General features: G+C 40.9%; 1 protein-coding gene across 2 annotated transcripts in view; it reads right to left on the bottom strand.

Moving 5' to 3' along the window:
- The window catches only part of LOC121961220 (protein bicaudal D homolog 1-like), a 41,982-nt gene extending 19,595 nt beyond the window's left edge, over window positions 1-22,387 (bottom strand). The window contains exons 1-3 of one of the 2 annotated variants that reach the window (XM_042511124.2): window positions 21,612-22,387; window positions 653-865; window positions 246-401 (exon numbers count right to left, since the gene is read on the bottom strand). In XM_042511124.2, the coding sequence (XP_042367058.2) occupies window positions 246-401; window positions 653-865; window positions 21,612-21,830 (588 nt within the window). In that variant the 5' untranslated portion in view covers window positions 21,831-22,387. The remainder of the gene's footprint in view (window positions 1-245; window positions 402-652; window positions 866-21,611) is intronic. The other variant, XM_088072677.1, reaches the window with a different exon arrangement.
- Between the last annotated feature and the right edge of the window lie 750 nt (window positions 22,388-23,137).

Below are 23,137 nucleotides of genomic sequence, written 5' to 3'. Positions count from 1 at the left end.
AAAACTGATGCTTGATTGGTAACTAGAGGGTCAGAATTTGAAGCTTTGAGCCAGTGATCAAGCTGCCATATTTGACAAGAGAGAATGATAAAGCATATTTCTAGGCTTTAGACCACTCAAAATGCTTTTACACTACATGTCACATTCACCCATTCATAACCCACCCTACCTCTGCGCCACAGCTGCCCCAGAGAACATGTTGCTAATGCTGGGCCCTGACGTCTGCGTTTGTGAATCATCCGTACCTGGTTCTGCTTGAGTGTCGACACCAGTTTCTGCAGAGAGATGTTCTCCTCCTCCAGCTCGGTGTAGTCCTGGAGTAGCCGCGACTCTCGAAACTTGTACTCCCGGATCTCCTCTCGCATCCGGCTGCGCTGCAGCTCCAACATCTCATTACTCTGCTGAGACAATTCAGAGGAACAGAGCTGGAGCTGCATGCTGTTAATCACACTGATACCCCCCAAAAATCAAGAATCTGCATGACAGTAGATGAGTTTGACAGAACTGTTGAAAGGGAGTGAAGGATTCATTAAGATGCACTTCCAAAGAAAACCACATGGTCAACTTACTGAGTACATCTTTACCATGTCCTGTTAGTTTCTAATGAAAAGGTTCATGTTATGTGTCAAGTATGTTTGGTCTTTGACTGTACCTCCCTCAGCTCCTGCAGCAGCGTGCTCAGGTGCTCGTTGTCGGCCTGAGCGGTGGAGGCGGTGGCCCGGCTGTGCTTCAGCGCCGCCTGGAGCTCCAGCAGGCGGCCCATGTAGTAAGCCTCTTTGGACGCAGACTCCTGCAGCAGCGTCTCCTCGTTGGTCTCTCCATCCTCTGCCACCTTACGCTGGGTGGAGTAGGCCTGGCCGAATGCCTGGAACATGCAGGAGAGGAAATGATGTGTCATCAAGACATTAGTAGTAGATGGGTTGTTTGACATTTCTGTTGGAATAAAATGGTCTCTGAAAGGTCAGATATGACGTGACCTTCAGATACCAAAACTCAACAGGCTACCAACAAAATACTCAAGAAACTCTTTATTTGTGCAGCTTAAATTTGGTACAGGAACAATGACTAAAATGGTCAATTGAAAGAATAATTGATTTTAAATCGTAATTGTGAGAAATCCACCTGCTTTCACTTAACATTGAGATATGTTTGCAGACTTCAAGCTTTGTGTTGATATTTGCTGGCGTACAATAAGTACAAACCGAAGCTGTGCTGCCAAATTTTGCCCAAACCCTTAGAATTAGAGATCTTAAAGTTTCTAAACATAACAAATTTGTCAGGCTAAATTTTGAGAAAACGTGTCTTTAGTGTTTAAAGACGAATACAAAGAGCTTGAATAAACTTAAACATGGTGTATACTGTATCTTAATGTCTCTGGCGGTGTAAAATATGATGATCAAATGACTTTTCAATCTAACAGCTCATGGATACAGGGTAAATTAAAGGTAAATACTTACAGATAGACAAAGGATTTAAGTGCTTAAAGTTAGACATGTGACATGAACTGCGGTCTCCTGGGGGGGAGCTCCTGTGTTTAGTTGACCTTTCTAACACCCCGACCTCCTGTCTATGCAGCTCTAGAAGAGTGACAAGATTAAGCCAATGAGGTCCAAAGAGAGGTGAGTCAGCATCAGTGGCCTCATAATCATTGAGCCGCTCCACACAAGGAGCCCATCCCCTGCTCCACTGAACACTGAGGGAGGAAATATATTGACATAAAAATCAATGAGAGGGCCCATGCAAGGCTGAACTCAAGGTGTAGAGAGAGAGAGAGAGTAGAAAATAAATGAGAAAATCGCTCTGTTCCCCTCTTGTTTTATGTGTTGGCTCAGAGAAAAGTCCAGTCAATGTGTGATTGTGCCTTTAGGTATGGCTGCAGGAATCACTGCGTATGGGCAAAAATGTACCATGCGTTTTCCCACAGGAGCAGAGTGTAAGTACAGTTAAAAACAGTCAGCCGGGACACGAACACCCACGGCTGTTCTCCGTCCCTGTGCTCACTGAGCCAGTGATGCGTGCACACACGTTGTGCTCTGTTTACTTAGGAGATTAATGAGCCTCCACCGAAACCCTTTATACCCACTAACATAAAGTAGTCTCCTACAAATTAAGCTCTTTAGCAATTAGGACTGTTTTGGGCCAAAGTTCAGGAGGAGGTGTGAAAGTCTGGAGATCAGGTGAATGGGTGAAAAAACACACAGCTAAACATTATGAAGCTATGTAGTATCATTATTGTGTTTGAAACATATGACTATAAAATATTTCATTTTTGATCCTGAGATGATGTAAATATTGTCAGATTTTTTATCTAACACTGTGCTTATATAGAACTTGTAAGTCATGTTTTTGTTTGCTTTTTCTGATATAGAAAGTACATCTGCATACTTGATATAAAAGAAAAGCCTAAGTTAAGTCACGATTCTGGCATCGTTAGCAGCTGCCTGTGTCTCCTATAGGAAGATCTGCTACTGGGACCAAGCAAACTTGGCCCACCTGCCTTAAGAGCCTGCTCTAGTAAACAGTGGACTTCAAATTAATATCATAATGTTGCTTTGAGTCTGCTGGATGTCAAAACTGTTTGCTAAAATGTTCACCATATCAACTTTAAAGCGTGACAATTAAGCGGCGGCAATCTCCAAGGCTGAAAATGAAGCCATTGCAGAAGTGCCAAAAAACACTGCAGTTCCTTTACTGGTGAGAGATGAGACTGATGAGAGAGTCAATCCCCATAGACCCACATGGTAAAACTCCCAACTTTACGACAAAAATAAACATGTTCACAGCTTGGTACAAGAAATGGTTTTGGACTCTATAGCTAATTATCCCATATATGACAGCTGTATAGGGGGTGATTTTTATATAACTATAAATTTAGGGGTCAGAGGGATGTTGTAATTGAATCGAGTTGAATGGAATTCACTGAATTGAATTAAATTAAATTGAACTGAATTGAATTGTGAATACGAACACTCTTAGCTGCACAAAGTGCGAAGATTTTTGTGTTCAAAAATGTGACGCCTCACATTCGATGCAAAGATGAGCTGCACTTCCAACATAACAACAACAAGCACAATAACATTTCATTGCCATTGGACAGTTTTCATTTCTCTCAGCAGTGACTGTAAAAAGATCCCTGAAGGCATCATGAGCATCCAACTGGAAACATTTTAAACCACAGCAGGCGATATATCTATACAGTAGTGCATCATATCAGGGACAAAATATTGATTTTGCCCATGAACTCGCACTGTAATGTCCCATAGCTAATAAACACTGGAGAGGAGTCACCGGATATGTGTGACATGAGCAGGGCAGCCATCTGTTCATGGCCACGGCTCTGCCACACAAGCCATTACTTTGACACAGCACACACAGAGCAACAATACGTATGGCACCATAACGACATCCACAACAATAGCCTCAGGCTGCAACATGCCATCAGTGAAATATGACTGGCACACATTCAACTGCCATACATCAGTGTGCAAGACATCCAGCTACAGAGATTGTAAATAAACTCCAGAGCAACAAAAGAAGAAATGACCCAAAAAGCAAGAAATCAATAACAAATACTAGAAAAATACCTGAAAAAATACAGTAAAATAAGAAAACAAACAAATAAGGACATTACCTGAAATAAGTGCTTAAATAAATCAGATTTATTCTGTAACATAATTTTAAATTTGCAATAATCAAAATAATGATAAATACAGTTTTTTGCCTAGCTTTTTTTCCCCTAGAAATTGTAGCTTCTTTTTTTTAAATATATTTTTAAAATAATTTTGTAAATCTACTGGTTTATTGCTATTCATGAAACATTTGTTCAAGAAAGAAATAATGCCTGCACAGGGTTGAAAGGTTTAAGAACTTGTTAAAAGGCTTCTGAAAACAGCACAAAGAAAGTGACATCGCTCCAGGTTTCAAAGTGTTAAGATACTGTTTCTGATATTCCAGAAAAAAACAGCCATATAGTATTTTTATGCCTTAATGTGGTCTAACTAGAAGAATTATGCTAGCTGCCTGCTTATAGACAGCATTTAGTCTGTTTACTTCTTCAGTCAAGACTGAAATATTTCAACAACTACGACTGGGTTAAGCATATTATGCAGGCTGACAATTTCACCCGGGTTACATGAAATCAGAAAGATGTAGGACTCTTACATTACATACAACTTAAACCCACGAAATGTCAACGCCATTTGCCTTAGTATTTTACATCAAATTGACATCGACATTGGACATTTTAACCCAACATCACAACCAAAACTCAACAAAAATATCAATGTTTAAAGATGTTGGTTGCCAGTTGGGAATGTACAATGCCATATTAGGGCCAATGTGGATAGAAAAGGGTAAGCACATCGACAGCAAACTTTTTTTAAAAATTCGTATCCCCCTGTATTATTGTGTGTCCCCTCTCACTCCTGAAGTTTTTGCAGGTCTGTGAATGCAGCACACACAGAGCTCTCCATCAGCTCTTTTTTACCTCAGCATTGGTTTGTGACTTTTTGGGTGAATAGTTTAATATTAACTATTAATGTGACTGACATTCTGCTGCTCCGTCTGTGCCCAGAGTACGCTCTGTGCTCCAAGAGTGTAGTGTAATAAATAACCGAATCGTGTATATATTTCAGCAGCGCTCACAATGAACGGTCCAGTTCCAATAATAGAAAATCCATTTGTGGCAGCACAGGTTTTAGTGCCAGAGCACTAGTTGGTTGATTTGGGGGTTATCAAAAGAAGACATTTTTCCCCTCGAGCCCTACATGTCGAGCAAAATGAGAATATTTATCTCAGATGATAAAAAGTTGGGGGTGCAACCCGGCTAGCAGCGAATGTTAATCTGCCACTTTGCTTCCACTGCAGATCAGAGACCAGTGTCCTACTTAGCTGACATAGTGCCTTACTGCCAACTGTGACTTCATCCTGTCTCAGACTAACAGAGACAAGGACAGGGAGGCAGAACAGTGTCCCACTAGCCCACTGTGAGAGAACACACTGGCCTCACAGGACAGAAATGAGCAATGAGAGTGATAAAAGGAATTAATCATATTTATTTAGATAAGTACATAAGCACACCCACAAGAACACTATTAGTTTTTCCATCTCCTAGATCTTTATCACACCACTTCACCTCCTTCTTTCACACCGTCTATTGTTCTCGTTTATCTCTGTCTGTCTCCCCTGAGTCTTCTGACAGTTGTTCTGCCAGCATACTAATGCAGCCAGACTCAAGATTTTCCCATAAAAACCATCCCTGGCTGAGTGATGCTGTGGGAGCAGTGGAGACGTCTGAATGAATATATGTGCAGTCTAGCTGCAAGCGAGGGTTTTAAACTGAATATTCATCTTGTGGGAAAAGTGATATCTGCACTCGCAGATATCACTTTTTCGCACGGTCGATGCTGCAAAATCGGCAATGTATTCGACAGAGTTCTTTTTTCACAAACACCATCCTGGAATCATTAACTTTACCATGCTCAACAGACAGATCTTTAGGAAAAAAGATCATCTGTTGGAGAAATAACATTTGACGTGTCTGGATCACATAATGTTTATTTCCTAAAAGATTTGAGTCAGTGTGACACCCAGCAGTATCCCGCAGGCCTTCATTTGACTTAATCTGAGTCAACACGGACACACAGTCTGACCACACAAAGGCAGCATAGTGAGAAGGTATTTCTAACCCCATCATCAAATTATCTCATTCACAGTCTTGCTTCTCTGGCCATTTTTCTTCAGCCCAGTCGAATTCTCAGGTTGTCAAGTGCCGACGCTTTGTCACGCCTCCTCAGTGTGTGATACCAACACCAAAAGCACACTTTGGCATCCTTTAAGCCCTTCTACTACTGGACAAGAAAAAAAAAAGACGCCAACAGCCACCATCATCTGGTCTTTAACTGGGAAGGTGACAATCCATTGGGCCCATACCCACTTAGCCCTAACATAAGCCATGTTCAGCTCACTTGGGTAAACCCACGCATATGGACAAGTGGCATGGGGCCATGGGGTAACCTGTGGACAATTGTAAACCGCCCATTTTTCAGCCAATTTACTGCTCATACAGACCCTGCATACAAGTGCTGGTTGACGCTGAAGAAGTCACTGGCGTTTATTAACACATGGTCTGATCGGCTCCAACCGACAGGGATAGAAATTTTAATTTTCACCCATTTTTCAGCACACTGCAGTGATGCACTGCCTCGAATTCCATCCATCTCCATAAGAGCAACATTTAAAAAATCCATCAAATTTGTAACAGAAACTAAATAAGTAACAGATATAAAAAAGCAAGTAACCACTGTAACATTTTCGCTGGGCTCCATGCTGCTTCCTGAGCCCACTCCCATTCCCAAATAGTTAACCTTGACCTGCTAGGTCAGTAATTTTAGCATCAGACACCAACGCAAAAAGACACCCATTACTATTACTATTTGAAAGCCTGAGAAGAACAGGTTGTCATGATGAACTTTACCAAGTAGTTTTATTGTCTAAACCTAACTGCAACTGTTTGACAAAATGAACTAAGTTACAACACGTTTAACCTAAGAGACAGCTGTGTGTCACACAGAAACCACAAAGACTGACCTTTGCATCAGTGTGAGACGCAGAGGGAGCGTGACAAAGCGTCAATCAAAGGCGACGTAGGCGGCCACATATGAGGGATTTCTGGGAGGTGATAGTGCACGATTTCACAGAGGAACAAGAGAGTTATGCGATGTGATAACACCTCTTGTAACACCTGCTGCATCATGCCCGAGGGAGCCAGCACATCATGACCTATGAAAGTGGGAAAAAAGTGTTTCGATTGCAGTTTTGTGAAGATGGCTTTATCAACCACCTCATGCGAAATGAAAGTTTTTTCCGAAACAGACATGTTTACATTGGGTATATTTTATATTTGCAATTTCAATTTGCTTAATTTGAGGGTTAATGGGAACCCACCTACCATTACTCTAAGGTACATGATGTCATCATCTCCTTCTTGACTTGAGTGGCAAAAAAAACCTGACACATGTCACATTGTCATGTCAATCAAGAAATAGAATTTGTTTCTTTTACGGGGACTGAAAGGGCAGGAATTTTGCAAATATACATGAGAGTACATTTATCACATGATAATAGCGAATGAAAATAGTCACAGACAAACTCAACAGCAAGAAAAGACTTTTCACATTTCAATGAACTTTGTGGTGACATTACAACACAAACAGATCAGCAAGCCTAAAGAACAAATCTGTCCAATTATTTATCTCACCACAGACAACAGTAACAGAACCTAAACCTTGACACTGATGTGTTAGAGGAGTGCAGGCTTTGGCCCCACAGTCTGCTGTGTCATTTCTCCATAAACCTCCCACCATGACGTCTGGTCCGATCGATCGTCACTGCATGCTAAATATCACTGCCTGTGTGTGTGTGTGTGTATGTGTGTGTGTGTGTGTGTGTGTGTGTGTGTATGTGTGTGTGTGTGTGTGTGTGTGTGTGTGTCAGACCCCTGCTGGGTGAGTAAACGCAGATGGGCTGCCAGTAATGTGAATCAAGGTCAGTTCACTGCCACTGAGACTGCAATAGGTGCTAAGAAACACACACACTCACACATTATTATTTAAAGCCTGTTTCTGCCATGCAGGGAGTCTGATTTAAAAACAGGCAGACAGCAGGCGTTCCCTGACCTTTCCAACCTCTTCCTGCCATCTGAAGGCGCCTGCACACAAAGATTTAATCACTGGCTTCAGATAAATACAGGTTTAGAGGTTTACGTCAGTTGTTTTCTAAAATTATTTATTCGAAAAGTTTTTTCAAATAACACCTAATGAAATGAGGTTGAATTATCTGACTCCCAATGGACAAAGCCAGTCTCCAGGCCAGTAGTGAAGCATTTACTGAAAGAGTAGTGACTATGTCCTTTAAAAGAGGCATTCAAAAGACAGCTATATATGGACTGACTTGTGTTGGCTTTCCACATATTCAGCGTCTCAAGAATTTGCTCCCAAAGTCTGTTTTAAGACTGACGACCGGAAGCATCCTTTTTTATGAGTGGCAGACTGCTGCCATGTGACGTGGACACTGTCACCTGCCCCACTTCATCTTAGCTATACTGTAGCTACCTAAACCCATTTATGGTTCTTTGGCTTGTCTCCATAGAAGAAGCCTTTTTGATAAAACCTTTGATGGTCCCACCTGGAAGAGTTGCTAAGGGTTCAACCTAGAAACCAACATAAAGGGTTATACCAAAAACCATTTGTGGAAGATCACCCGGAACACCTATTTCCCTTTTCCCACCAACATGGGACTGGTTCTGTTCTGGTTTCCAAACCTAATTTTGACCCGAAGAGAGCTTTTCCACTTAAAATCAATTGATTCACAACCCGAAATACTGATTCTCAGCTGGAACTAAAAAATAGCATGTTTTCCTTGAGGCTGAAAAGAAAGGACGAAGAAGACAACAACGGAGAAGTCAAATGAAAAAATGTTGGACAAAAAAGACAGGAAGTGTTCTCATAAACAGTTGGTCCATGCATGTTTTGGGGTAAAACCAAACATCTGCGATAAAAGAACAAAATTCTGTATGTAATCATGCATCCTTGATTACTATGGTTCCATACAAAACTGGTGAAAGTGCCAGCCAGTCTGTTAGATAGCACAAAGGTACCAAGAGTCCTAACAAAAACCGGTTTAAGAACCAGACCTAAATTGGTTGACAAGGGGTATGAGAGGCTCTAGAGAGAGAACCCTTATCGGATAATACTTCCACCAAGATCTCTCTTTTGGGCTCTCCAGAACCGTTCCACCTTAGATTGTTAACCAGAAATCATTGAGGGGGTTCCACTACCAACCCTTTTATAGGAGGAACTCTTAAAACAGCAATATGACTAGAAAAGTCCTGAATCTCTCACCCATTATTCATGGTTTCAGCTGAACAGGTAAGCCTGGGGCCTAAAAGAACCACGTCCAGCAGCCTTGGACTTCATGAAGCTCCTAAAAGGACTGGCTGAAGTGGTCAAGTGCAACCAGCAACACTTGTGGTTCACAATCACATTTTTAGTGGGTGGAGATGTTTTAAAAAATACTATTACTACTGCAGCCTTTACTTTTTCAGTAGTGCAGTAGGGTTGGGAACCAAAACTTGGCTCCAAATTAGAACCATATATAAAAAATACCAAGTACTTGTACCCAGAAAAAAAGGCAGGTATTGTATGACATGAAATGACCTTAAAGACATCAACTACGGCAGACCACAACTTACTTTAAGAATCCTTTCTTCACAAAAAAAAAGGTTCTTTGGATGAAAACGTTTTTTTAATAGAACCATTGTCTTACAAAGAACCTTTGAAGAACCTTTATTTCAAAGAGTGAACGCTAGTCATACTATACATGTTTTGATATATGCAATTCTTGGTAGTGTGGGGGAAATGCGGAGGTGAAAATTTATTGTTGTACCCCTTAAAACTGCTGAAACTAAAGCCTGGGTGGTGTGATTAGTGACCCCCTGAAGGAGATAATCAGAGTTATAGCCTTCATTTATTAGAGAAGATCTTTCTCTCCGTCCTTTCTCTCTCCACATTAGCTGTTATCTGTGTGAACAGCTCGAAGACGCATGGATCAATATAAAGCCTGCAGCCATGAGAACAGTGTCCTATTTAATCTGGGACTATGAGACAAAGAAAGACAAAGACCGCAACAAAGGAAAAGGGAAGCAGAGCCAAGGATAGGAGGAAAGACATAGAGCAAAAGACGTAATATGAGATTCTTGTTACTGGACAGGTGCACTTGTAGCTGGAGTGTTATGGACCCATGAGGAGCTGATATGAGATATATTCTTCCCTGTGACAATTATTTGGACGGTTGGTTGACGTTTCTGTAGACAGGGCTAAATCCTTTGTCTGCTCATGCAAACTTCTTTTTTTGGTTATTATCGCCACAAGGCATGAGTCTGGAGGGGCTATTGAATGAACTGCAGTTACAATAAAGTTAAATAAAAGTAGCTTCTCTCATATAATAAAGCTCAATACACTACTATTATAAATAAAATACAGCTATAAGGAAGTTAAAGTACTTTTAACATGAAATTTTAAAAATTATTATATCAAAGCAGGACCCATATTGCTTTTTTGCTGGTTTCTATTGTGCATTTAGCTCTTATACTGCATATCAGGGCTGCAACAATGAATCAATCAAATCGATAATAATTAGAAGTAATAATTAGAGGTGGTGTTCGTGCATTTTTCATTTCTCATATGGAGTATATGTACATGTGAAAGCCAAAAGGTCATTGCTTTATCAGACATATAGTTGTTGTAGTTAAAGTCCACTTTAACTACATAACTATATTTTTTGGGCATTTTTGCCTTTAATTGATAGAACAGCACAAGTGTGAGAGGAGATGATGTGCAGTAAAGAGCTGAGGCCAGAATCGAACCTGTGGCCACTGTGGCAAGGACACAGCCTCGCTCTGTCCACTGAGCCACCAGGCACCCCAGTTAAAGAGGACTTTCACGGGGAATAGAAAAAGATGTACTATTATAAAAATGTCACAAATCTACAGAATACTAAGAAGCCGGCAATACAATTCTTTTACACTAAATGTGGTGTATCAAGTACAACTTCCATAAATCAGACATTTACTACAACAATACACACACTTCAGTTGACACTGTGCACACCGAACATAACGAGCATCCTGACACATGTCCAGTTTCATCTTGTAGTGAAGAGGAAATGAAATACAATCCTGTGCAGTAAATGTTCCTCACTGGCTTCCTTTAGTCCCCTCTGCACCTCTTTGTCCTCAAGTCATCACAGCCGAGGTGTGTGTATGTGTGTGTGTTTGTGTGTGACAGAGAGAGAGAGAGAGAGCGCTGGAGGGTGGGGAACGGCCACACTCGTTATATATCCAGTAGAGATTGTGTAATCCTTATGGGAAGAGCAGGACAAAAGAAATGATAGACACAGTGCTGCATCCATCTCTTCCTCTCTAACTCCATCATCCCGCTCTCATAGCTGCTGGAAATTTTCTCTCCTCCCTCCATGCTCTGTTCAGTTCAGGAATTAAAACGGGAGAATCAGAACAAGAAAGCATGCTAGGGAGAGCAGGAGGGATGGAGGGAGTAAACGGAGAGGGGGAGGGCTCCTTTGTTTCACTTTCATCCAATCTTTTCATCCGTCTATTGTTTCAACTGCCACACCCTCCCCAATGACCTCACTTTTTTATCCACCAAAATAACATCCAAGAAAAAAAACAACAGGGAGAGGAGAGCAAGTGCTTCTTATATGAGCTCTAAAGAATCAAAGCATCTGTTCTTAAAAATAGAAACCTAAATTTAAATCATACAACCATTACATCATATCAGATGGTATCTATTGTGTATTATACATCTGTATTCCAATCAAAAATAACAGGACTTCATGCATCCAGCTACCTCAGTTAAACACTTTTGGAAATAACCTGATTCACTTTCCTTCCAAGAGTGAAATGAGAGGAACAACATCAATCTCTCAGAGTAGTGATTTTACACATCACAGTCAGAAAACTTAAATTTCCTGAAAAGCTCTGATATTTGAAAACTGACACATGGCAGTGATTTGTTTGAATTGGCCTGCAACGATTAAAACATCTGCCACCGCATGCTGATTTTCTAATTTTGGAGCTGGAGAGTTCATTGTGAGTACTACTGGAAATCATAATATACCTTTCAGTTATGAATTGCACCACACTCTTGGAGTGCAGAGTGCACTCTGGGCAGAGACGGAGCAGCAGAACATCAGAAAGTCCAACAAACCCTGGACTTTCACCCAGGAGCCCAGTGTTCACTTCCTGTGTGAATGTTGAGCCAAACCATGATGTTTTTTTCTATCCATGTGCTTTTGTTGCCTAAACCTAACCAATCATTAGTTGCCAATACAAAACAAAAGAAAAAAGTTAACTTTGCTATATTTCGGATGCACATATTTTGTAACCTTTACACAAGCCAGTGTGAAATCATATAACAATTTTATCAAATGATGGAAAATTGCTAAATCATGAACACAGGAATTTTTCAGAAACTTGGGTAAAAATTCACCCATCAATAGTATCACCACCCAGAGGGAAGTATGCATCTACTGCTAGCTCACCTGGCACCACCGAGCTAGGCGACATAACAGCAGGAGGACACTATTCATGTTCACATCTCACACTATCACAAGCCTCTCCTCCATCGAGGAGATTCACGATTTCTCCTTCATGCTCATGCGGTTGGCAGGTGTAGTTGAGTCAGAAAAGAAAAAACACAGTTCCTACATGAAACTGCTAACAACAAGGTTTGTGGATTAGTAACAGGCTCAGGATTTCCAAAAAGAGACATTGCTGCTAAGTTTTCAAAAGTGTTTTTTGGCTCAACAAGCTGAGTGCCATCTAGTTCCATCACATTGGAGAGAAGGCAGACATTTCTATGGCCGATATCTCCAACACTCACACCAAAAATATGTAGACAGATAAATATATTCCTACAGATCAGAAGAAAAATATGTATTTTTGATTTTTGGCTTTAATTGTCCCTTTAAGGTGTCTTCCCTCTTCTTTAATTCCTATAGAGGAAACACCGAAACATGGAGCTTTGAGGTCAGGAAGCATCATTAAAATCACCATTACATCATACCTAGTGAATAATTCACCACGCCCTCTCTGCTCTGTTTGACTGTGTGTGCATGTGTGTGTGTCTGTGTGTGTGTGTGTGTATGTGTGTGTGTGAGAGAGAGACCCTTTTTCAGACATGCATCTTTCAGACAGCCAGTCTGCCCCTAAGTGCTTCTGAGCTACGGCTGTGTCACATTCATAACGAACAGAGAGCAGAGGAGACAGTAGGGACCACAGGTCCAGGGTCTGTCTGAGACACACAGACTGCAGCAATAGTATCTGGTACAACTTATACAACACAATCCAATACAAGTAAAAACTAAAGCTTCAAAAATGACAGTTGAGTTGACCGTCTGTCCCAACAATCTTTTTAATGATAACTTCTTCCCCTTGACCCAGAGTGACTTTGCAGTGACCTGTTTTTGCTGTTTTATCTTCCCCATTTCCTACAGAGGAACAGGATCCATGAACACACCGCATCCACAGTGACAATAGCACAAGCAAGGAGGCGTCCCACTGGCTGTGTGACGTCACAGAGGAGTAACAGAGCGTCTCGGGGGGTCACTCTGGCCCGTTCTGTTTTTAGCCTCAATGGATGCACTCTCTGCATTTTTCATCGCCGCTCCACTCGTCACACCCACACATGCATCCCCTCGCAATGCTGTCTCAGTATGGAACCGCACAGCACCTCTCTGTGAACCGTTTGGACATGAACTCTCACTGTGACAAAGGATAATAACAACACCATTACTTCAGAAAAGAAGCACTGATTCCTTTCACTAAAGACCCTTAGTGACTAAAACTAGCCCCAATCTAATCCATTGCTCTATGGATTCCTGTGCCTGCTATAGATACAGTTTGATGTCTATATAATAAGGTTTGGCTTATCAAAGTCATTATGCTGTGCTGGGGTGCTACAGGAAATATCCACATTTTAACCAGTTTTGTAACTGGTCCCCACATGCCTTTCGACATCATTTACATTGCACTTCCCTTCACTGTATTTTTTTCTGCTTTGACCTTTATGTTGTCTTATCCTATTTAAATATGTTGGTCTGTAAGCTGACCCTGCAAAAGGACAAGCAGTTATGAATGACTGAATGAATGAATGAATGACACTATTTTCATAATTATATATTTAAAATAATTTTACAGAATTATTTTAATTTTTAAGCATTTTCTTTCAGGTCGTTTCTTGCTTTGTTTTATTGCTGGTTTGTTTTGTTTGGTTTTTTTTGGTAAATTTTCAAATAATTTTCTTGTACTTTTCACAGATTTCCTGCTAACCTCTGGGTCACTTCTTCTTTTGTTGCTCATTACCTTCTTTGTATGTTTTTGAATAAAATAAAGCCAATTTTGTCCAGGTTGCAAAAGGTTAAATAAATAATGTTATTGTATTTCCATCTTTGCTGAGCAGGTTTTGTGTGAAAGGAATTAAATGCCCGTCCCATATGGACGCCTGTCCCAAATATAAGCCTGTTGAGTTCACTGATTAAGCAAACAATGGCCCGGGCGATTAATTGAAGTTTTACTGTATACTATGCATATACTTATTTAATCAAGCAATGGACAACCTCCAGTACTAAAAAATGCCCCATACGGAAGTGCCACAATCTGCAGTTCCTCTAATGGCCACTTGAGGCTGGCTCCAAGAGTGAGTAAATCCACACAGATCCTCATTTTAATATGCCCAACTTTACGGTAGAAATAGACATGGTGGGGTGCTGTCAGTTGACAACTCGTTACCACGTAATCATGATGTAACCCCAGATTCACTGAGTCGCTTTAGTCGTAGCCGTACATGTTACTATTTCACTATGTTTTCAGTTCATGAAAGTTAATTGTCACATTCAGGTTGCCCAAAAAAGTCTTGTTCAGCACTTGGTTGTACTACAAGATGAGTTGCCCTTCACAAAACAAAGAGATGGAAATCCTTACATGAATATGTTTGAAACTGTGATTTAATTGCAACACTAAAATCCCCTGAGTGAATGAATAAACCAAAATTATTTACATATTGGATATTATCATGCTTATAAGATTCACTAACACTTTTTAAAATCATTTTGGTACAAAATAAGGCAATGAGCTAACTGGAACCTCCTTTCATTATAAAAAAAGAAATCATTTGGCGAGATTTCCCTTCTTTTATCCAATTTACTGTGTCCGTATGAGGAAAGTTGGTCCTCATGAATATATGAACAGAATAAGACAGTGACTCCTGTCTCTGTGTCTGTTTGGACATATGAGGACACCATGTTGACCCCAGCAGATGCCAAGTGATGCTACAACAGGATGACACACCTGTAAAAGAGTAGAAGAAGAAGCTCTGACTCACTTAATCTCAACTGTTGAGGCGCAGTGCAGTTTGATAAAAGGAAAAAAGTAATAATGCTTGTGCATCTCAAGTTCACCATAACGGTATTATTTGTGTAAAAAGACACAAAGATGCTTCAATCAATTTATCTCCTCTCCGTAGGCCACCTGAACTGGCACCGAGCCCGATTACAAACCGGCACAGAGTGTAGGCGAGGCTCACTGTACAAATCAATGTGATGGACTCCTGTAGAGCTAATTAGCAGCGAGCTGTGGCTAGCTCTTTACAGCCCGCTGATGGAGGCGTCTGAGTCCTCCCCCTACAGCGAAGCTCACGATTATTAAATCAAACCAGCCAGTCCATGTCACCCAATTACCTAATGCACATGACAACAACAACAAAATGGTATGAAGGCTGAGAGTGAAAACATATGACCTTCATTACTGCTTTGAAAGAAAAACATGTTTTCTAGCCGACATAGTTGGCCTTCTAAATCTTGCAAACAAGGTGAGACAACTGCCTGTTTTAGGGATTTTTCTAGAAGAAAAAGCAAAATGCATCCAAACACTTCACTGGCAGTAAGGAAATAAATCTTACTTTAAGAACACAGTGTTCATTTCCTCAATTAAATTTTATGATGACGTACAGTATATTAGTTTACAACTTTATACCAACAATCAAAGCAAGATGGTGCCATGTCATTATTCCGACGCTCAGTTATTCCGAAACCCCAGTGGTCCTAAAAAATGTCCCATTGGACCAAAAGCCTATTTTTCAGTCAGCCTGTTATCCCCAAACAAATCCTTGTTCCGAAAACTACGCATAGCCAGCTAAACCTAAGCCTTAGTAGGACCAATGGGTTATGGTTTCGGTAAAACAGGGTCCTTGGAAAAATGGGCTTTCAGTCCAATGAGACATTGTTCCGACCACTGAAGTTTTAGAATAATGAGCCACTGGAACAATGGGTTACCAGTTCATGGAAGAAAAACAGATTCATGGACTCAATCTTGTCCACGCATACACGGGTATATTTGAAAACTTATCTTTTTCTATGCATGTTGGTCTTTCCATATGCAAACCATGCCTTAAGTAACTGTTAATGGATCTTTTGTAAAACTCAATTCTGAGGCCTAAAGGACATTTTGTGCAATATTGAAAGTAACCAGCATAGTGCTGGTTCTAACCTGCTAATAGGACCTTTTACATGTTTACACATAAATGTACAGTTAGTCTTCCACTACACAAAGAACAAAGGCGTCAGAATGCGCTACAGAAGTCACTGCTCAAGGCAGTCTTCTGTCAATAACTTTTTTAAGGTTTCTGATTGGCCAACAACTTACGGGTTACAGGTGTATCACCACCTGGTTTGGCATGCTCTTGACAGGACTTCAGTTGTGTTTTGTGCTTTCATTTGGACAGGGATTTTTGAGAATGTAGGAAGGAAAAACCCTGTTTTCAAAAGTACGTTTGGATTAAGCCTAAATTCATCTACAATCAACTGAAAATTAGACCATAAAAAATCATGCTGGAGAGCCTACACTCTATTTTGTATCTAAATGTTCTCAAACTGTTTTCATCATTCTGAAACAAGAATGCAACAAATGTTGAGGATGACTGATTTGATATAGTCAGACTATATATATTATATTACCTAAGAATAGACAAAACCTGTCTGATGTTACTATTGCTATTTTGCATGAACAGCATTACTATACATAAAACCTGTTTTTGTTATATTGTGCTGATGTAGAGTTCACAGAATCTTCTACATTTAAATCAATGTATCCATACACATTACATTATATTAACATTAATTTGTTAATGAAAGTTGCTCAATGGCGCATGAAGCCAAAAAGGTTCATCATCATGTGTAAAAGTGCCCAAATCTTCTGGTTGAGCCCTCTGCTAACTTGAACAGGGATAAAAAATGAAAAAAAGAATCTTTCAAAAAGAAAACTACAACTTTTGGACTGAATGGATCAAATGCTGATAGTAGATTAAGTAATTTCGTGGAGGTTGTGAGGCTTAAAAAAATCTATTCGCTGATTTATAGACATCTCTTTCACAATATAAGCCTTTAGAAAAAAACATTTTTGGGCCCCATAGCATCGCACCCAAAAGTTTTAATTCCACAGTCTGACCACTATGTCAAATTGGCTTCAAAGCACGCTGCTGAGAGTTTGATATAATGTCAATCCATCAAAGACAAGAGAGAAAAAGACTGGTTGGTGTGCCAGACCAACATCATTAATAGAAAAAACTCAGAAGTGCAACATTGACAATTCTGCTTTTGAAGAGGCTGCAGTTTGGTACTTTGGGGGACGGTGTCCTCTGAACAAGGTGCTATGCAAATGACCTTGCGCACTGTAGAAACACCATAGTTTATTTAAGATGAGCTAAGGATGGGCACACAGGGTGCTCATATTCAGCCTTTACACTTACATAAACTCTGCTTTTCCATGTTTTATAATTTAAAATTATTCAGTTTATTCCCGATGCATAATGACATGGCAGTTGGGGAATCAGTAGAATCTGTTTTAAGGCGATCAATACGCTTAATTGTCATACGGCTCAGAATTCTTTGAAAGCTAAATCTCAGTGGCACTGCGCTTTCAGAAAAACTAATTATGAGCAAAAAAACTAATAAACCAGACATTAGCCTTCTCATATCAGCATAACCATTTTCCCCAAGCAGTATGCATCCTGACAGAGAGGATCGATTGCAGTCCAGTGAGCTGGAATGAGCTGGAATGACATGAAATGAGAGGTTGTGAGTTGGTGGGGCGGAGTGAAGACTGAATGAAGACAATGTGTGTACAGACAGATGCAGCTACAGAGTTTATAGAAAGTAAAAATGTTAAGGAATGGAGAGGATCTTCTGAAAACAATGTTTTTGTTGTGTTAACCTCAAAATGTCCCCTTGTTTTAACCATTTGAAACCTGCGCAAACTAGCTGTTGTTAGTAGAGAGTCTGCATAGGGTGGGAGGGAGGGGAGATGGATGGGTCAAACAAACTCTGGACTTTCACTCAAGAGACAAATGTATCTGTCCAATATGAAACCAAATACCAACTGAGTTATTCTAATAACAACATAGCGGCGTGTGCTAATATGCCTAGCAGTAACGTACATCATGTGATGTGCAGCTACATTATGTTAGCAGCAAACAGATTTATTCCAAGCCAAACAACAATGTAACAATGGAATATACTGCATTTAACAAATAATACTTGACACGCCATCCGTGAGTGTCCAAAACTGTAAGAGCACAAGGTTATAGTTTTTGACGTGTAGGGTCACTGACCAAGTGTTGGTATTTGATGAGCTGGCAGTAAGAATGTGTTGGAGCTGCCAGTAGCCAACGGTGCAGCACTATGATTCTACTGGGCAGCTTCCAACAATGAGTGTGTTTAAGCTTCACTTTCCTGCTGCCATTTACTCCCACAGTCCACTGCCATCAATAACAACGTGTGCACGGGTGACCTGACTGCTTCAATAACACATAAAACTAACATACTGTCGATGCATCATATGAACAGTGCTGTTAAAAAGTATTTGCCCTCACCAATTACTTATTTTTTTGCATAATTGGCACGCTTAAATGTTTCAGATCATCAAACAAATTTTAACATCAGACAAAGATAACCTGAGTAAAAACAAAATGCAGTTTTTAAATGATGATTGCATTGATTATGGGGAAAAGGCTATCCAAACCAGCCTGGCGCTATGTGAAAAAGTAATTGCCCCCCCTTGTAAAATCATGAACTGTGATTAACCGCATTTTTTGGTAAGCCGAGTTCAATTTCATTTGCCACACCCAGGCCTGATTACTGTCAGACCTGTAGAATCAAGAAATCGCGTAAATAGAACCTGTCTGACAATATGAAGTAGGCTAAAATCTTAAAAGATCAACACATCATGCCATGATCTAAAGAAATTCAAGAACAGATAAGTAACAAAGTCATTGACATCTATCAGTCTGGAAAGGGTTACAAAGCCATTTCTACAGCTTTAGGACTCCAGCAAACTACAGTGAGAACCATTATCCACAAATGAAGAACACATGGAACAGTGGTGAACCTTCCCAGGAGTGGCCGGCCTGCCAAAATTACTCCAAGAGCACATTGACACCTCATCCAGGAAGTCACAAAACAGAGAGACTGGTGACTGCTGACCAAAAGGAACACAAAGGCTTGTCTCACATTTGCCAAAAAACATCTTGATGATCCCCAAGGCTTTTGGGAAAATATTCTGTGGACTGATGAGACAAAAGTGGAACTTTTTGGAAGGTGTGCGTCCCATTACATCTGGCGTAAAGCTAACATAGCATTTTAAGAACAAGAACATCATACCATCAGTCAAACATGTTGGTGGTAGTGTGATGGTCTGGGGCTGCTTTGCTGCTTCAGGACCTGGACGACTTGCTGTGATTGATGGAATCATGAATTCTGCTCTCTACCAGAAAATCCTGAAGGAGAATGTCAGGCCATCAGTTCGTGACCTTAAGCTCAAGGGCACTTGGGTTATACAGAAGGACAATGATCTGAAGCACACCAGCAAGTCCACTTCTGAATGGCTCAAAAAAAACAAAATGAAGGTTTTGGAGTGGCCTAGTCAAAGTCTGGTCTTAAATCCAATTGAGATGCTGTGGCATGACCTTAAACAGGCCGTTTATGCTGGAAAACTCTCCAATGTGGCTGGGTTGAAACAATTATGCAAAGAAGAGTGGGCCAAAATTCCTCCACATCGATGTCAAAGACTCATTGCCAGTTATCGCAAACACTTGATTTCAGTGGTTGCCGCCAAGGGTGGCACAACCAGTTATTAGGTTTAGGGGGCAATTACTTTTTCACATGGGCGATATAGGTTTTGAGTAATTCTTTACCTTCAATAATTGGAATGATCATTTAAAGCTGCATTTAATGTTCACTCTCAATGTCTTTTTTTTTAAATCAAAGTTTCTTTGATGATCTGAAACATGTAAGTGTGACAAAATCGCAAAAACATAAGAAATCCATAAGGGGGCAAATACTTTTCCACAGCACTGTATAAACTGGTACTGCTGCATGTTTCCTCTAAGCCAATTTCACTCTCACTCACAGACACACACACACACACACACACACACACACACACACACACACACACTGACCTTCAAGATATAACTGCACAGTCAGCTTCGGAGTCCAACCTCGTGTGTATTATAGCTAACAAACTGGTGAATTAGTGCGACATACATAGAGACGTGTCGCAGAGTAATATGAACAACATCATCTGATATTGCGCTACATGTTTAGGCTAAATACAAAGTATGTGAATGATCACATGGTTGAGGATTGGTTATGAGCATAGCCTAGAGGTCAAGAATCAAAAGTTTTTCTACCTTCAAAGTGCTTTAGCAGGTATCAGCCTGTGTCACGATACTGTATGGCCCAAACACAACATGAAGCTGGGTGCAAAGTGTCCTTATAGTTCCTTCACCTTTTCTAACATACACATTACACTGTATGTGTTGTAGCTGCTGTGATAGTGGGCCAATCACACATCCCATTTAAAAGAAAGTGTTCGCCAAGTTTGGCTGCAAGCACAATCATACAAATAGCCATTTTTTTCCAAGGTCTGGGTACAAAAAGGATTGCATACAAGTACAATTTGATAAGCTAACTTTCCATAACGCTTGGTACTTAGTTATTTTGTATGATAACCTAAAGCACTAGTTCCCAACATGGGGGGATATAGTTTGTTGGTGTGCTAGGATCTGTGGTTTCCAGACAAATATAGTCTACTATAGGTTAACATTTTATCATTAAAAATAAATATCCTTAGTCCACCAACAGACTTATGTCTTACTTACTTTCTAGTTTTAGGTAATAATAATGTAAGAATAATGTAAGAAAACTTTTTTTAAAAGCATTAAAAAATAACAATAAAATAAGTTTAAAATATACTAAATGGACAGAAGTATTGGGACACCTACACATTACACCTGCAGGAGCTTTTATGACATCCTATTCTAAAACCATAGGGATTAATATGGAGTTGGTCCCCCCTTTGCAGCTATAATGGGACTGAATAAAACACCTGAATTCAATGATTAAGAGGTGTGGCCCAATACTTTTGTTAATTTAGTATAGATTATTAGATAGCTAGATAGATAGATAGATAGGTAGACAGATATACACCCTCTCTCTCTCACACACACACACACACACACACATACACACACACACACACACACACACACACACACAGACACATATATATACATTTAGAGGCTATGTAATAAAAAATGAATGCCATGATGATTTTTTTATGTAAAGTAATAGAACAAATAAAAGAATAAAGTTATTTTCTTGACAGTAATGGGCTTCCATACAAGTACCCTTGTAGGCTAAATGATATTATTTGAAAAGTTATGCCATGAGCTGGGCCTGCCTGTGTATTAGCTGTCCAGCAGGTGTAGGCTAACTACAGGTAGCCCATTAGGCCTAAATCACACAAAGCAAGTGATGCACATGTATTAATATGAACTCAAATAACTTATTTGTAAAGTGACAACGTGTCCTTCCCTGAAACGGCGCAAATGCAGAAACAGACTAACGATTGTCAGTACTTCTGAGTCCTAACTACTAATGCTGGACTTCCTGAGTGAGAGCCATACCCCTGCCGAGCCCACCTCCTGCAGCTGCTCCAGCTCCAGCCTCAGCGTCTCCTGCTCGGCCTCCAGGTCCGCGTACTGCTGCTTCAGGCTCTGGTTCTCCTCCAGCACCACCAGCCCGCACTCCGCCGCCCGGATCTTCTCGCGGTTGGCCTCCGCCAGCTCCCGGGTCAGGCGCTCCACCTCGGCCCGGCACTGCTCCACCGTGTCCCCGCATCCCGCTCCACCGGCGGCCATCGCTCCCCTCTCCCTCCCCCTGATGCCGCCCTCTCCTCCTCCTCCTCCTTCTCCTCCCTGCGACGGCTGAGCGCAGAGCCCGGCCGGAGGGAGAAACAGCTGAGGTAGACAACAAACCCCCACCGCCTCCTCCTCACAGGAACCACGCCGCGGCTTCAGATCGCGTCCAAAAGACAAATAAACATTGATATGGAATAAACATCCGTGAATGTCCTCAAAGCGCTGACATCATCCGTAGAGAAAGTCATCTTCTGCTCCAAACGATGCATCCGGCCGCACACTTCTCCCCTCCCTCCGCTCGGTTTTTCTGCTTATTCACCGGCGGCAGGACGCCATCTCCGCCCGCGGCCGCGAGGCAAGGCACGCTCCCCGCGCTCCGTCATCCTGCTGCAGGCGCACACCGTCTGGATCCTCAGAGAGCGGAGAGAGCTCTGCCTCCCACCAGGAAACACAGAGGATCAGGAGGTGGATGCGCCCTCTGGAGATCACTCTGATCACCATAGACAAGTGTCTCCTCAGCATCACCTTCCTTTTTGAATGTATTTATTATAAATTTGAGAAAAGGGAGCGATGTGCAAAAAGAAATGGAAAGAAAATGACATAATCAATGTTGTAAGACAGGGACACTCAATTTGCTTTGCTTGGGGGCCACTTTTGCATAATGACAAGAGGACAGGGGCCTGCTGCAGTGGCTCCATACATGTTTCTAGGATTTTAGGACATTTCAAGAATTTTAGCATTTCTTTGACATTAGAGTGTTTCTGTGGATTGTAGGACTTTCTAGGATTTAGGACACTTTTGGTATGTTTGCATCTTCCTTTGATTTTAAGACATTTCCAGGATTTCAGGACATATCTCGAATTTATCACATTTCTGGGATTTTAGCACGTTTCTGAGATTTTAGGTGTTTGTTAGGAAGTATCAAGGATTTTAGGCCATTTTCAGAATCTTAGGACATCTCTGGGATTTTAGCACATTTAGCATTTTAGGACATTTCTAGGATTTGAGGAAATTTGGAGGATTTAGTTGCTTAGCGAGTACTTCTGTCTGGGTTGCGTGGAATCCTCAACTGGCCCTTTTTTTGATTGACAAGCTCCATATTGATGCTGTTTTGTGCACTCTGACACCTTTTGTTCCTAAAAGTTCAAAAACAAATCCCAGTGAGAATCACTTTATTTTTATTGTGAATTGGAAAATGTTTGGGGGGGGCCACCTGGCACCTTATTAAGCGCCAGATGTGGCCCACGGTGGGCTGTAAGTCGAGTATCACTGGTGTAAGAGCATTTATTGTGCGCAGCCTCCATACT

This window comes from Plectropomus leopardus, chromosome 22 (genome assembly GCF_026936395.1).
Source record: "Plectropomus leopardus strain MGB_pleo_1.0 chromosome 22, ASM2693639v1, whole genome shotgun sequence".
Taxonomy (NCBI): Eukaryota; Metazoa; Chordata; class Actinopteri; order Perciformes; family Serranidae; genus Plectropomus; species Plectropomus leopardus.
The sequence above is the reverse complement of the archived record's forward strand: the minus strand, read 5'-3'. Positions and strand labels throughout refer to the sequence as shown.